General features: G+C 40.9%; 1 protein-coding gene across 1 annotated transcript; it reads left to right on the forward strand.

The window, feature by feature from the left end:
• The first annotated feature begins 277 nt into the window (after window positions 1–277).
• Window positions 278–14,966, forward strand: LOC102215769 (paired amphipathic helix protein Sin3a-like). Its single transcript, XM_005743935.1, has 19 exons — window positions 278–459; window positions 3,030–3,136; window positions 3,279–3,600; window positions 3,686–3,937; window positions 4,067–4,219; window positions 5,270–5,425; window positions 5,804–5,890; window positions 6,567–6,685; window positions 6,905–7,130; window positions 7,705–7,821; window positions 8,076–8,314; window positions 8,392–8,575; window positions 8,828–9,407; window positions 9,528–9,697; window positions 10,002–10,175; window positions 10,293–10,385; window positions 10,832–10,926; window positions 13,196–13,403; window positions 13,974–14,966. Exons 1-19 carry the CDS (start codon window positions 283–285, stop codon window positions 14,190–14,192), a joined length of 3,678 nt encoding a protein of 1,225 aa, XP_005743992.1. The 5' UTR covers window positions 278–282; the 3' UTR covers window positions 14,193–14,966.
• The last annotated feature ends 25 nt before the right edge of the window (window positions 14,967–14,991 follow it).

The following is a 14,991-nucleotide window of genomic DNA, read 5'->3' on the forward strand; positions in this document are numbered from 1 at the left end:
CACGAGGGAGGGGCTAATAATCGGCTCAGTCATTTATAATGATCGTTGAAAGCCCAGATCGTAATCGTGATTAAAATTCGATTAATTGAGCAGCCCTATTATATATATTATATTATTTAACAATGTGTTTAAGAAGTAGGTGTCATTTTGATTTGATTTTCTTTACCTTTATTTTGCAAGAATGTAATCTGTAATATTTACAATACTGCTAGTGACATGGTTAATCTTGTCTAAATGTCTATATTATATAAAATATCTATTTGTTCCTCAAAGGTTTCTGCAATGCCTCAGAGCACAAGTGGACATGGGCATGGACACAACAATACAGCACCACACGTTGGTCCTCACTCACACGCTCTAGCAGTGCCGTCACAGGGCCCTGCAGTGGTCCAAGGTCATGTTCATCCACCTGCACCCATGCCTTCAGCCACAGGACAGCAGCAATTTCAGCGGCTGAAGGTATGTGTACATCACCACATATATGAAAACATGAGGACCAGAATAAACTAAAACAGCTGTTCATCCCAAGTGCACAAAGGCAAAAAGCGAATGCCTTTAAAATTACATTGTGTCTGCATGCTGAAAGGACAGAGTGAGGAGTATGTTTTGTAGAGCAGCAACAAGCATCATCTTTCTACACAGGAGGCATTCAGATACATACACATTGTTCACCCTTCGTTAGAGGTGAACAAAGTCCAATAGACAATGGCTAAAAAGGGAAATAGTCTTGAAGCTGGCATGCTTGTTATATATGGCTTTTCATCAACATCCTAAACCTTTTCTACTTATCAACTTATATGGTTGGGCGATTAGTCGGATTTTAATGCCAAATTAATTACCGCTGTGGCTTCCAGCAGTTTAAAAGAAATCAGATGAAACAATTACTTTTAACATTCATTTTTGCTACATGGACATCTTTTCTCTCTCTCCCTCTCCCTTATAATCAAGTGCACCACTTCCCTTTTCACCAGTGAGCATTTTTCCCCCCTCTCTAAAAGCTCAAAGTCCCTGGTTAATACAGCAAGATGAGAGATTATAGACATGGAGCTAAAAATTCACAATATTTTTGAAGGTGACGCTGTTAAAGGATTATTAAAAATTGCCTGCAGCGACCTTTGTCTCTACACCTTTGAAGTCATATACCTAGACCACATTGGGTAATGCACAGCAGGTAACACATCTGCACAGTTGAGTCAATATTGAGTCTTCTGTTCGGGTCTTCTGGGACACATAAGTCTTTTGCCACCTTGTTATCATATATCCCAGTGTATTTTTCGGTCCAGTGAAAATCAGCTGTTGCAGAAAACAAAGCCTAGTCAGGGCACTTCTTTTCAATTGATTTTTGTTTTCAATGGAATTATATTTAAAGTTAATGTTTAGTTAATTTAGTCAATCATTAAGTTTTTGGTATAGTTGAGCAGCTTTATATGATTTTGCCATTTTAGAATAGAGTAGCCCTTATATTTTCATTGTACCTGTACAATAGGGCTGCCACAAATGATTATTTTGATAGTCAACTAGTCACCGATTATTTTTGCAATTACTTTAATCTCAGCCAAACCGATTTACTCAGGAACAAATAAAATACTAAAAAAAAAAACCCAAACAATAACATTTTAAGTTATCTAAGTGACTTATATATCATGTTTAACCTGAGTAGCAAAAGACGGCGGTAGGTTTGAAAACAATTTTTCGGGAGTCCGGTGTTCTCACCGGCTCTAGTGAGCCTTGTCTCCGGCTAGCTATCGAGCTGGTGGGTAACAGATGTCTCCGAAAACGTCGGAGTGCTTTTGAAAATATGTGGCGTCTTGATAAACTGAGCAGATATTTGAGGTTTACACAGCTACATTCTCGCCTGAAAATATGTTAAACGTTTATTTTGTGACCCAGAAAGAATAATAAGAGTAATATTAAAACTAACTAGCTGCCGCCATTTTTGGAAACTGAGCTGGGCCACGCTATGAATTCTGGGACACAGCTTCTTCTTCTTCGGGGTTTAACGGCAGCTGGCATCCTTGTACGTGCAGTGCTGCCATCTTCTGTTTAAATCCGTTATTACACTCTTAAATCCTACTACTTATTCCTGCGTCTTTTGGGATCTTACAAAGCTTCAAACGACGCGTCGACTATTAAATCAGTTGTCGACGATTTTGATAGTCGACTAATCGTGGCAGCCCTACTGTACAATAAATAATGGGTGCTCCAATGCCAACTGTGCAGGATAAAAAAATATACATAGCAACGATATCAGGAATGAATAGCAAACAGAAGAGTCAAACTAGAGGAATATGTACAAAACAATAGAAGGGCACACAATGGAGAGCATAGTGACTGGAGGTAGTGCAAAGAAAAGACTCGATCTGAATAGGGTCCATATGTGAGTGGCCTGAGTGTTGACGGTTACTCAGACCATGTCTCAGATTGGTGAGGCGGGGGCCTGTTAGTGGGTCTGGAGGTGTGGGACCTGATTGTCCTGAGGCACCGACCACTGGGCAGAGGGTCAAACGGGTGGTGGGCGGAGTCCAAGGGGTCACCTGTGAGGGCCCTGGTTTTTCTGAGACAGGAGGCTCAGAAAGGTGGCATAGGGTGTTAATTACCCTCTCCACAGCCTTACTGTTCTCAGTAGTGGCCCATGCGTACAAAACACCCAGGCAGTAGGAGAGCACGCTCTCCACTGAGGAGCGGTAGAAGGCCAGCAGCCGTTTCTGGTCCAGATTATTCATCCTCAGGACAGCCGCTGTTGGGCCTTCTTTACCCAGGCGTTGGTGTTGTGGGTCCTGATGAGATCATTGGAGATGTGGGTGCCCAGAAACCTGAAGGTGGAGACAGATTCCACCCATTTTCCATTTATAATAACAGAGGAGTGGACCTGTCCGTGCCTCCTGAAGTCCATTATGAGCTCTTTTGTTTTAAAGATGTTCAGCTTCAGGTTGTTTTCTGAGCACCAGCGGGACAAGTTCTCTGCCTTTGCCCTGTCTTGCCATTTTGGTGGTGATCATCTGACAATCTTCTCCATTCTCTTTTTGTAGGTTGAAGATGCCTTGTCTTATTTGGATCAAGTAAAACTGCAGTTTGGGAATCAACCTCAAGTTTATAATGACTTCCTTGATATCATGAAAGAGTTCAAGTCGCAGAGGTGAGTTTTTGTTTTATTGCCAGTTTTTCTTAACATCTGATAAGAAAAACTGGTATTTTACCATGACACCTAAGTGATCTCTATGAACCCAAATAACAGTGTTTCACAAAATAAAGTACCAAAACTTGTTCTGTTACTACAGCATTGACACTCCTGGAGTCATCAACCGTGTGTCTCAGCTTTTCAAGGGCCACCCAGACCTCATCATGGGTTTCAATACTTTCTTGCCACCTGGATACAAGATTGAAGTTCAAACCAACGATCTAGTCAATGTGACCACGCCAAATCAGATCCACTACATCACACCACACGGTGTTTCTGTTCAGAACATCCCTGCAAGTGGAGCACCCAGCCAGCCTGCCCCCAGCCACCACCAGCACCAGAGTCTGCCACAGGCTGGCTCACTCACTACTACCACCCAACCACTTATCCCTGCCCAGCCTGCTCCAAATAAAACCAGCAAGGTAGATAACGATGTTCTTTATTTGTTTACATCTAGTATGACAGATGCATTAAATGACCTTTTTCACTTGTTGTTCTTCTAAACAGCCAATTCAGTCTCCAGCCCATACACCCACCAGCCAACCCAATCCATCTATCCCATCTTACGCCTCGCCCCGCTCTCCTTCAGTTCAGTCCCACACTCCTGTCAGCAGCACACCATCCAGTGGGCCACCTATCCAAAACAACCAACCCGTGGAGTTCAACCATGCTATAAATTATGTCAACAAGATCAAAAACCGCTTCCAAGGTCAGCCAGACATCTACAAAGCTTTCCTGGAAATCCTGCACACATACCAGGCAAGGAAATATACACAGCATTAAACTGTTATTAAGATATTATAAGATATATGCAACTGCAAAAACAAACGTGAAAGTAAATTTTAATTATATCATATCTTGTATATTTATAAAAATATATATTTTTAGAAGGAACAGCGAAATGCTAAAGAAGCTGGAGGAAACTACACCCCAGCACTGACTGAACAGGAGGTTTACACTCAAGTTGCAAGACTTTTCAAGAACCAAGAGGACCTGCTCTCAGAGTTCGGGCAGTTCCTGCCTGATGCCAACAGCTCAGTGGTGAGTCTCCAGACATCACGGTCAATTATTTTATTAAACGTTCCTGCAAATATACGTGGTATGACTAGGAGTTACTGGATCCTTGTAACTGTCTGTCTTCTGATCTTTTCCTTAAAACCACTTGTTTGCATTGGATATGAAATTGATTTACCAAGTGCCAAGTTAAAAGAGAAACCAGCATAAAGTATTGTAGTATTGTGTTGGGCCACCACGTGTTGGCAGATCAGCTTTGGTGCACCATGGTGTGGATTCTCCAGGTCTTTAAAGATCTGGACGGTGCATCCGTGCTTCCAAAAATATTCCCGAATACTGTTTCGAGCGTAGGGAATTCACTAAGCTCAGGTCTAGGTTGTTGCAAGGTTTTGTTCTGTCCTTCATAAGATTTCTCACAGTGCAGATAGTGTTTTATTCTGAAAACTCATTAGCTGTTATATGCTATTCTTGCGTTTGGCTTCCTGCTTTCAGGAGGCACATTTCTGACAGAAAGCTGCTGAGGGACTTATGAGCTCTTAGTAACTACAATCAGCTTCAACTCCACAGAACTGCTTTTTAGTATGTTTACAGTTTTCTTTTGTTTTTACAGTGTTTGTGCAAAACAAGCAGAAGAGAGTTGGTTTGAGGAGCTGGTGCTAAAGGGCTTGAGTCACACAATAGGTGCACAGAGGCCCAGTGTATGATGCATTATTTTTAGCTCAGAATCACACATCACTACTCCGGTAGAACTGAAGCATAAAAATAGAGCTTGGAAGGAAAAGCACTGGTTCACTTAATCGAATCAATGGTATTTACACAGGGCTTGCAAAATCGCTAGCCCGATGTCCCGGAGCTAGCGATATCTCCAGTCGGGCGACCAAAATCTCTCAGCCCCACCCCGCTATATGATAACCCAACGGGCGGGGCTGAGATAGATTTTGGTCGCCCGACCGGAGATATCGCTAGCTCCGGGATCGGGCTAGCGATTTTGCGAGCCCTGTTACATAATTCTCTTTGCATACTGTTAATTTTGTTGTCTTGCTTTGTTGAGATCATGTGTATTGCCCTTTTTTTTAGCTACTGAGCAAAGCAACACCAGACAGGGCAGAGTCGGTCCGTAATGATCATGGTGGCACAGTAAAGAGACACTTCCTGAACAACAAACAGAGACTGAGCCAGAACGGCCTTCCAATCAGGAGACCCTCAGGCGTGGGTACCACACCACCTGTCAAGGTATGTAACCATCTACTCTCTGACTCTGCATATATTCAGCTGTTTGTACTTTAAACCAGAAAGGTAATATTTCATATATTTTGTATGCATTACATGTAGGGTGAAACAGGCCTTTTTTGTTTCAATCAGTGAAAGCCTACAATTAAGAAGTATGGACAATACATTGACTCCAGATATCAGCCCCCAGACAGTTTTGACAAAAGCAAAACATCTGTAATTTCATAAAAAGAGGATTTACTACAGAACATGTTTATTAGATTGTGTTAGTAGTACAACCCAAGTTCATCAGACAAACTGGCAATTAGGGTTAGTAAAATCTACCCAAGACTCAGAGATATGAGGGCCTCCAACAGTCAACATCTCTTTACACCATTGCAGAAGAAACCTAAAATAACAGGGAAGGACCATGGCATGAGTGACGTGAGCAAACACAGCACCAGCACTGAAACGATGTTCTTCGAGAAGGTCAGTATTGTCATTTTGAGTGTTGGTATAAAGACTTGCACTGATCTGTGATGAAAATAAGGCTACGTCCACACGTACACGGGTATTTTTGAAAACTGAGATTTTTCGTTTAAAAAAAAAATCCCGTCCACACGTTAAGGCAGAAATGAAGGAAAACGCTGCTAGGAACATGTCAAAGCAACAGGTGGCGATATATTCCTAACCATGTAGAAATGTTGGCCAATCAGAAGTCTAGAAGCCTCGGTGGGAAATGGTAAACAAAGATGGGGCATAGAAGCAGAACCCAGTCCTATGTGTGGAGGGACAGTAACTGTGTGTGTATATGTAAGCATTTAAACACTGCAGAGAGTACAAGTAACAATATTGTAGAAATTCATTTCACCGAAACAATAACGTGGCGCAAAGTGTGACGTCACAAAAGGCGCACACCTTTGACGCTGCGTTTTCTCCGTTTTTCTCGCCCACACGTAAACGCAAAAACGGAGTTTTCAAAAATATCCACCCTGCCAGGCGTTTTTAGGAATCTCCGTTTTCAGTGACCAAAAACACCGTTTACGTGTGGACGAAAGGTGCAAACGCATAGAAAAATCTGCGTTTTCAAAAATACCCGGGTACGTGTGGACGTAGCCTAAATCTCATTTTGCTTTATTTGTCATGGCTGCAAACACTTTAACAGGTAAAGAAGGCTCTTCGAAGCTCTGAGGCATATGACAACTTCCTACGCTGCTTGCACATCTTCAACCAGGAAGTCATTTCACGCACTGAGCTGGTCCAGTTAGTTATCCCATTTCTTGGGTGAGTTTAAGCATACAGTTTTTAGGTACTGAATGGGGCATACCTGTAGTCCAATTTTGTAACTGACTGGTTCAGTACATAACATTACATAATGAAACTTTAATCACCCAAATGCAAACCAGTAAACCACCTGCATTTGTTTGAAATATGTTGCTAACGTTTAAACCCTAACCGCACCAATAACTCTGTATTTCACATATGTTGTGCCATGACTGACAGAAAATTCCCCGAGCTTTTTACATGGTTTAAAAACTTCTTGGGCTACCGAGAGTCCAGTCACGGAGAGTCGAGCCATGCAGAGAGTTTACCCAAGGAGCGTGCCACAGAGGGTATCGCCATGGAAATCGACTACTCTTCCTGCAAGAAGCTGGGGTCCAGCTATAGAGCGCTGCCAAAGAGTTTCCAGCAGCCCAAATGCACAGGAAGAACACCGCTGTGCAGAGAGGTGAGTCGTTAAAGGAATTCGGTTTAATAAAGGTATTTGTCTTACAGTGTACATTTTATCCTTTGTCCTCGGGCCACCAGGTACAACAACAAATGTATTTGGCCCACACAGGGTGCTCTGGAGCAGAAACTGATGTAAAGTTCAGATGGTACCTGTAGTTAAATATGGCTTGAGCAGACAGCAGATGCCAGCAATCTTGTTCTTAGTCGATCAGTGAGTTGGTGGAAGTGTTAGCGATCATTGAACTGTTTGGCTACATTTAATGTTACCTTATTATGTTTAAGTGTCTAGATAATAAGTTAGGATATGATCTGCTTACTGAAAAACATATTTTTAATTTTATAAACTACATGAACTGTTTTTGGCTGTAACTAGCCATTTAAATTTAGATAATGAGTGATTTCTTTGATCAACTGATGTTATTGAACCCAGTGTTTCACCACAAAATCAAGACATTTTTAACTAGATTAAGTTTCATGCATTTTTATTTTACTGCTACATAAATATGAAATGCATCTCATATTTAGAGTCACAATAATGTGTTTTCACTGCATGGTGTAACATCCTGTTGCAGGTTTTGAATGACACATGGGTGTCATTTCCTTCATGGTCTGAGGACTCCACATTTGTGAGCTCCAAGAAGACACAATATGAGGAACACATTTACAGATGTGAAGATGAGCGCTTTGAGGTAAGAGATACTCAGTCCACCCACGCTCCAAATGAAAATAAGACCCTTGGATGTAGAAGAGGTTAAGAAGATGGAATAATGGAGGTTCTTTTACATAATATGTATCTTTTACATAAATGTCTGTGTGATGCGATTTGCTCAGGAGTCAAAAAACCACAGGAAAAGATCTCACACCACATGAACTGTCCAGGTGCCCATTTCAAAATCTGGTTCTGTTGAAATTATTCATTTGAATGTGATTGTTCCTTTTGTAGCTGGATATTGTGTTGGAGACCAACCTTGCCACAATCCGAGCCCTCGAGACAGTGCAGCGACGGCTCTCTCGTATGTCAGCAGAAGAGCAGCTACGCTTCAAGCTGGACAACACAATGGGTGGCTCCTCAGAGGTCATTCACCGCAAAGCCATCCAGCGGATATATGGGGACAAAGCTCAAGACATCATTGAAGGACTCAAGAAGAACCCTGCTGTGTCCGTCCCCATAGTTCTAAAAAGGTAACAGTTAGATTTTAGTGTGTCCTCCTCAGCTCACACCTTTACAGTTTTATAACATCTATTTCTTCTGTTTTCAGATTAAAAATAAAGGATGAGGAGTGGAGAGAAGCCCAAAGGGGCTTCAACAAAATCTGGCGGGAGCAGAATGAAAAGTATTACCTGAAGTCACTTGACCATCAAGGCATTAACTTCAAGCAGAATGACACCAAAGTATTACGCTCAAAGACCTTGCTCAATGAAATTGAGATGTTATATGATGAAGTAAGTAAATTGTTTTTAAACAATATTATTTATTTGTTATTTGATATTTATAAATGCAGAATAAATCTAGACTGATTCTAAGTTTATGGCCGCAGTTATCCTTGAATCAAACAATAATGCTCCACTTTGTTATATATTATGATTCTCTAATTGTAAATAAAAATCAACAGGTAAATGGTTTTAATGTATTTTGCTAAACTGTAAATTTCGTAAAACATTACAGTCTAAAATGCTCCTGTATTTGTCCTGTAGCGCCAGGAGCGGGCATCAGAGGAGTCTGCTACACCGCCACCGAATGGCCCACACATGACTCTGACCTACGACGACAGCCAGATCCTCGAGGATGCCGCTTCCCTCATCATTCACCACGTCAAAAGACAGGTCGGCATCCAGAAAGAAGACAAGTGCAAGATCAAACAGATAGTCCACCACTTCATCCCCGACCTGCTGTTTGCACAGCGAGGTGAGCTCTCTGATGTGGAGGAGGAGGAAGAAGAGGACGAAGACACGGAGATGGATCAAGATGACAGCAAGAAACACAATGGCCTGCCAGGCAGAAGCCCAACCAAGTCCAAGCTCCTGTTCAGCAACACGGCAGCTCAGAAGCTCCGGGGAACTGACGATGCCTACAACTTGTTCTACGTGAACAACTACTGGTATGTCTTCCTTCGTCTTCACTACATCCTCTGTTCTCGCTTGCTACGAATTTACGGGCAAGCTGAGAAGCAGATCGAAGAGGATGCTCGTGAACGAGAGTGGGAAAGAGAAGTGTTGGGGTTCAAAAGGGAGAAAAACGAAAATCCAGCCATCCAGCTGAAGATGAAGGAGCCAAGTAAGTGAGAAACTGACTTTTTAACTGTTACGTTTTGCTATGAACCCTCTCAGTCATGGTGCGTCATACTCCTCAATTCCTCCATGTATTACTCACTGTGTGTGTGTTTTCTGTCTGCAGTGGATGTTGATGTGGAGGACTACTACTCAGTATTTTTGGAAATGGTTCGCAATCTTTTGGATGGAAACATGGAGCCGGGTCAGTATGAGGACTCCCTGAGGGAGATGTTTACTGTCCATGCCTACGTTGCCTTCACCATGGATAAACTCATCCAAAGCATTGTCCGGCAGGTCAGCACATTTTAAGATTTTCTCATTTTATTTCATCTATTTGTTTACCAATTTGTTTATTTGCTCGTCTTCAAGGTAAAAAATACATTTTTAACCTTAGAGTGGCATCGCGAGCTGTAGGCTCGTTCTTAAGTTTGGAGAAGAAAAAGGGGGAAAATAAAATAGACATGCTCCTCACGTCAAAACTCAGTAATGCCTCTAGTCGATGACCAAATGTACGCATCTATAGTCACTGAAGGTGCTGCTGTTTTGATTCTACATGCTGATGTGGACACACCCGTTGCATACTAACATACTCTTACAGCTCCAGCACCTTGTCACTGATGATGTGTCTGTGCGTGTGACGGACCTGTATCTGAGCGAGAGTTCCAATAAAGCCACGGGGGGCACACTGCCCACACAGGCATCGAGGGCCACCGCAGAGGGGGGATACCAGCGCAAAGCAGAACAGCTTATGCCGGATGAGAACTGCTTCAAGGTACAACACAGCACGGAAATGAATAATTATATTTTAAAACAGGCTGACTTTATTTTGTTTTTCTCCCTCAGTAAGTATTTTTTTCTAATTCTGTGTGTGTTGTCTGGTTTTATCCAGATGATGTTTGTGAAGAACCAAACCTCTGTCAGTCTGGCAGTAGAGCTCCTGGATACAGAAGAGGAAAACTCTGATGAGCCTGCAGAGGCAGAAGTAAGACTCACGAAATGCATTTCATGTGCACAGCAGTTTATTAAGTAGACATGTAGTATATGTGATGCTAGGGTGGCATTGCTTCGTGTATCTCTTAATATGTTTTCCCCTTCAAGAATTTTTAGTATAGCACTAGTTATCAGGTAATAGTTTGATATTACGATTTAATAAATTGTCAAGCACTAGTCATCTCAGTTTTAAACTTTTTAATCATATTCCTGTATTATAAATTCCTTGTACTTGGTGGTTTACATACACATGTACCTCTGCAAACTAGTGTTGGCTATTAATTTGTGCACCTATGATTTTAAACCCTCCGACACTCTGAGGAGTGTCACATGGTCCAGAATTAAAGGCTATAACCTCCAACCTGCTTTCATACAGAACCTAAATGTATGTCTTTGTTATTTACATGGTTGGTTGCTGTTCTGCTCTGTCCTCCACAGAAGTGGTCAGACTACGTAGGCAGGTACCTGAACTCAGATTCCTCATCCCCAGAGCTGCGTGAGCATCTGGCCCAAAAGCCCGTGTTCCTCCCCAGGTGAGGCTCCAGCCATGTCTCCCTCTTGTCTGCACACTTTAAGCTTCTGTCCCGAGGCGAGGCTCTAGTCAGCTGAGCAGCCACTCAACTGTTGCCGAGCCAAACCAGCTGCCAAACACAAGTCATTTTTGTCAAGATAGAAACAGAGGCACCTCAGCACAAGCCTGACTTTGAAAGCTAATTGAGAAAAAAAAAAAAAGAGGAAACTTTGTGGATGTGAGCGTGCTGCCTGTTTTTTGTAAGAGGAAGTTTGAGGAGTTATTAGTTGTGCTCGCGGTGCCTGAATGTCCGCCTGCTAAGAATCTCACTGGCCGTAAATTTAACTTCTTCAGTTTGTTTTGTGACCTCTGCCTCACATGGAAGCACTTTACACGATCATCTTTTTTCTTTCTTTTTTTTAAAGTGAATTTATTTATTTATTGATTCCTTTTAATGGGAATTTTATTTATAGTAAGTAAAGTTTTTATAGATGGTTTTTGGCTTGATTGTGGGTTTTGAACTTTTCTCCCCTTAGAGTGCTAAAAGAAGAAGAATCATTAGTTCGATTATTCACATTGTATTGAACTGAAGTGATGAATGATTATGTGACGCACGAGTAGAAATCGATAAATGCAAAAGCTTAAGGCAAAACAAGGATTTGTTCCCTTTTTATTTTCCTACGATGTTTTGACAAAAACAGATTGAGAGAAACTTTTGTTAAAAGAAGAGAAGGGACGTCATGGTTTCCTTATCATGCCCTTTGTGATTGTATTCAGATCAAAGGTCCTGTATGTGACTTAATCACTGTTTGAAACTGTAAATGTTCAAATGTTCACTTGTTCACAACTGTTATACCCAGTGTTATGTTTGTAACAATTTTCAGGGGAAGCAGTGCACTCACGTTACAACTTTTTGTTGTCAGTGAGATTTTTTTTTTCCTGGTTTGAAAGAGATTAGTGATCTTAGGTTTTCTGTTTGGTTTTTTTGTTTGTTTTTTAACTCTGGTTAAGCACATTATCTGCAGCACTTGTACAGAGGAGTAGGGTTTGTAAATAAAATGATTGTCTAAATTGTATGCTCATATGTTGGTGTATTTCTTTCCTGACACCTCAGAGCTGTGCATGAAGGCGTGAAGGCTGAGTGTTGCACATGAACATCTTTTGAAGCATCTTTTTTTGGTGTTTTTTGTGTTTTTGGTTTTGTTTTCGTCTCGTTACTTTGAGATGGCTGTCCATTACCATATACGTATCAAACAACTTCTTAAAAAGGCAAAAAAAAAAAAAAAAGCTCTTGAGTTTTCTCTTTTTTAACCCATTGCATAAATCTGACTATGATTTCCTCAGTGGGCTCACCCACATCATGTCTTCTTTTTTCTTTTATCAAATCTATGAGAGATCAGCAGCACAAGAGATTTAAATAATAATAATAATAGTAAGAATTGGCCTTTCCTCACTCAAAAAAGAAAAAAATCAATTTTCACTTCTGTTGGGTCTTCATCTCATTTTCATGACACTCTGGTCAAAGACATTGAAATACCCTCTGCTCATATTTTTTGGATTTGGTATCTGGTCAGGCAGCAGTTTGCTTTTTTAGTGTTTGTGATGTGACCGTTTTTACTTGAAATTGGCCTCACTGTCATGTCTTTTAAGTGGAGCCCTGAATGCAAAAAATGCTTCATGGTTTCAGTCTTCGCTCACCTTTACCCTCTGTGGTAAGTACACATTTAAACCTTTCATTCAGGTGGGGTGAATAATTGCATTTTTTTTTAAAAAAGAAAAGAAAAGAAAATTGCCTGCACAAAATCGGGATGAATCCAATTGTTTGCCAAGCATATTAAGATTTGGAAAAATGTGGCTGTGCAATGGAAGTGCACTGTACAGAGAAATGACCGCTGCCTCTGCTGCTCTTATAGATCCACATTTCCCACGAATGATTTGACTCCCTAACTAATTATCGCTGGTTCTTGGTGAGTTGGATTGCATGGGTTTAAAAAAACTACAATTCTTTTAAAGGGACAGTCCTCTCAAATTTGGAAATACTGTTCTTAAATTTGTGTACGTGTATCGTCTCTGACCTTACATCGTAGGCTTTAAAATTGACCAGTAAGTACTGTCGAGCACAAAATCGTACCATAAAACTTTCTCAAGTGAAATTGGATATTTCCTTGTGTTTTAAAAAAAAAAAACAAAAAAAAAACGTGATGTATTCTTCTGATGTGTGGTGTAATCAAGAAATTTTCTGTAGCGTCGGTCAGTATTATTCATGGCTCTCGATCTTTTTTGGCCTTTAGGAATTTGAGACGGATAAGGAAGTGCCAGAGAGGTTGGGAGCAGCTGCAACAGGAGAGAATGACCAAAGGCTCCTCGGACAAGTCGCAGGACGGCAGCAGCGAGCTGAAGATGGAGTGCATGTTCAAGCTGAACTCCTACAAGATGGTTTATGTCTGCAAGTCAGAAGATTACATGTACAGGCACACAGCACTCACACGGGCTCATCAGGTAAGGACGAAAATTAAGAGGCATGTGTTTGCCATGTTGTTTTAGTCTTGTCCAATAAGCTTCAGTGTTAGAATTGTATGGTAAGTAATCATAAAACAACCACAAGTATTTAAATTTGCCTGTGTGGTCATGCAGCAGTTTTTTGTGATGGCTAGAAGTACAAAGATTCATTTTCATTTATTTTATTTGTTTTAATTTAGATCAGTCTTATAAAGCGTATGTGTCATACTATGATGTACTCCACATTTTTCTCATACAGGATAACGTTCACTTGATTTGTATCCAATTGTTGATGGATGAGAATAATATGAAAATAATAATTTTTATAGTCTTTTGAGACATAGCTGTTTCCCCCAGACTTTACTTGGGCAAGACGCCCAAGTACATTTGGCAAATTTAGCATTTCTCCTTTTTTTTTCTTTTTTCTTTTTGTCTTTCTTGTTTTTTTTCTATCCCCCCTATATCACTGACAGAACATCCGCAATTGGTTTTGTCTATAGGACAGCCCTTGCAGTTCATGTACACAGTTTGTGACGTTCCTTTGTGCCGTGTTCCTGTTATCTCTTTCAGTCCCACCAGCTCGTGAACACACGCCTGCACAGACGCTTTCACGCCTGGCTGGATACTTGGGCCAAGGAGCACGTGACCAGTGACATGGCCGCTGAAAGCCGCAAGTGGTTCATGGGAGATGGACAAGAAGGCCTGTTGGCCTGCACCACGACTTGCAGCCCTGAGGTGCTCCATTATCTCAACATTAACAAGTACCGGGTGAAGTACAAAACACCGTAATACTTGTGTCTCAGCAAACTGGCTGTTAACGTGTCCACACAACAAGCTGCCAAGGATGAATTCTCAGAGCTGCCGTTACTGGATTCAGTTGCCAAACTTTTTGTGAGGGTTTTTCAATCCATGATCCAAACCGGATCTAAGTTTTCCTTTTTTCTTTTTCTTTTTCTTTCTTTTTTTTGCACCTGTTGCAGGAATTTGTCTGTAAAGCGTATGCTGCAAACTCTGCAGCAGATGTAATATGGAACTTTTTTTTTTTTCAAAATTTGCTGTCAGTATATTTGAGTGGGGGGCAGCAATTTATAATGTTAAAGGCAAATTTTTACATGAAATGACTATACAGAGGAAAAACACTCAGAGCATCTGTTTTCATGGTGCAATTCAGTGTAAAGGTTTTCCTAACTAAAACTCAGCAGCTTAACAGTGAAAAGTGTTTGATAAGGAGCAACTTATCATTTTACAGAAGATAAAAACAAAACGACCTCAGCTTCTGTCTTTAGGTAGCAAAAACAAGTTCAAGTTACCTCTGTTAAAGTGTGTGGACGTGGAACTTAATATGGGTTCCTGCTGTAAACTTGTATAGCCTGTGAATGTTCTCCCTTTTGGTGGTAAAGGTGCAATGGTGCACTCTATATATTAAAAACAACAAAAACAAAACATCTATAGTGATTGCTGGGTAGATGCTCGGCATTAGTTCCAGCATTGTGTATCGAGTACAATAACTTATGACTGCCCAAACACTTTGTGTAAATATGTTTATAAAAGTAGTTTTTTGGGTTTTTTGTTTGTTTTTGTTTTTTTT

Source organism: Pundamilia nyererei, unplaced genomic scaffold, assembly GCF_000239375.1.
Source record: "Pundamilia nyererei isolate P.nyererei 1_Seehausen unplaced genomic scaffold, PunNye1.0 scaffold00137, whole genome shotgun sequence".
Lineage (NCBI taxonomy): Eukaryota > Metazoa > Chordata > Actinopteri > Cichliformes > Cichlidae > Pundamilia > Pundamilia nyererei.

What these genes read in the sequence shown, in the direction of transcription:
- LOC102215769 (XM_005743935.1), top strand. Translation starts at nt 283, where the DNA reads ATGCCTCAGAGCACAAGTGGACATGGGCATGGACACAACAATACAGCA. An exon ending in TTAGTTATCCCATTTCTTGG is followed by an intron (nt 6,686 to 6,904) that starts GTGAGTTTAAGC and finishes CATGACTGACAG; the next exon opens with AAAATTCCCCGAGCTTTTTA. An exon ending in GTCCCCATAGTTCTAAAAAG is followed by an intron (nt 8,315 to 8,391) that starts GTAACAGTTAGA and finishes TTCTGTTTTCAG; the next exon opens with ATTAAAAATAAAGGATGAGG.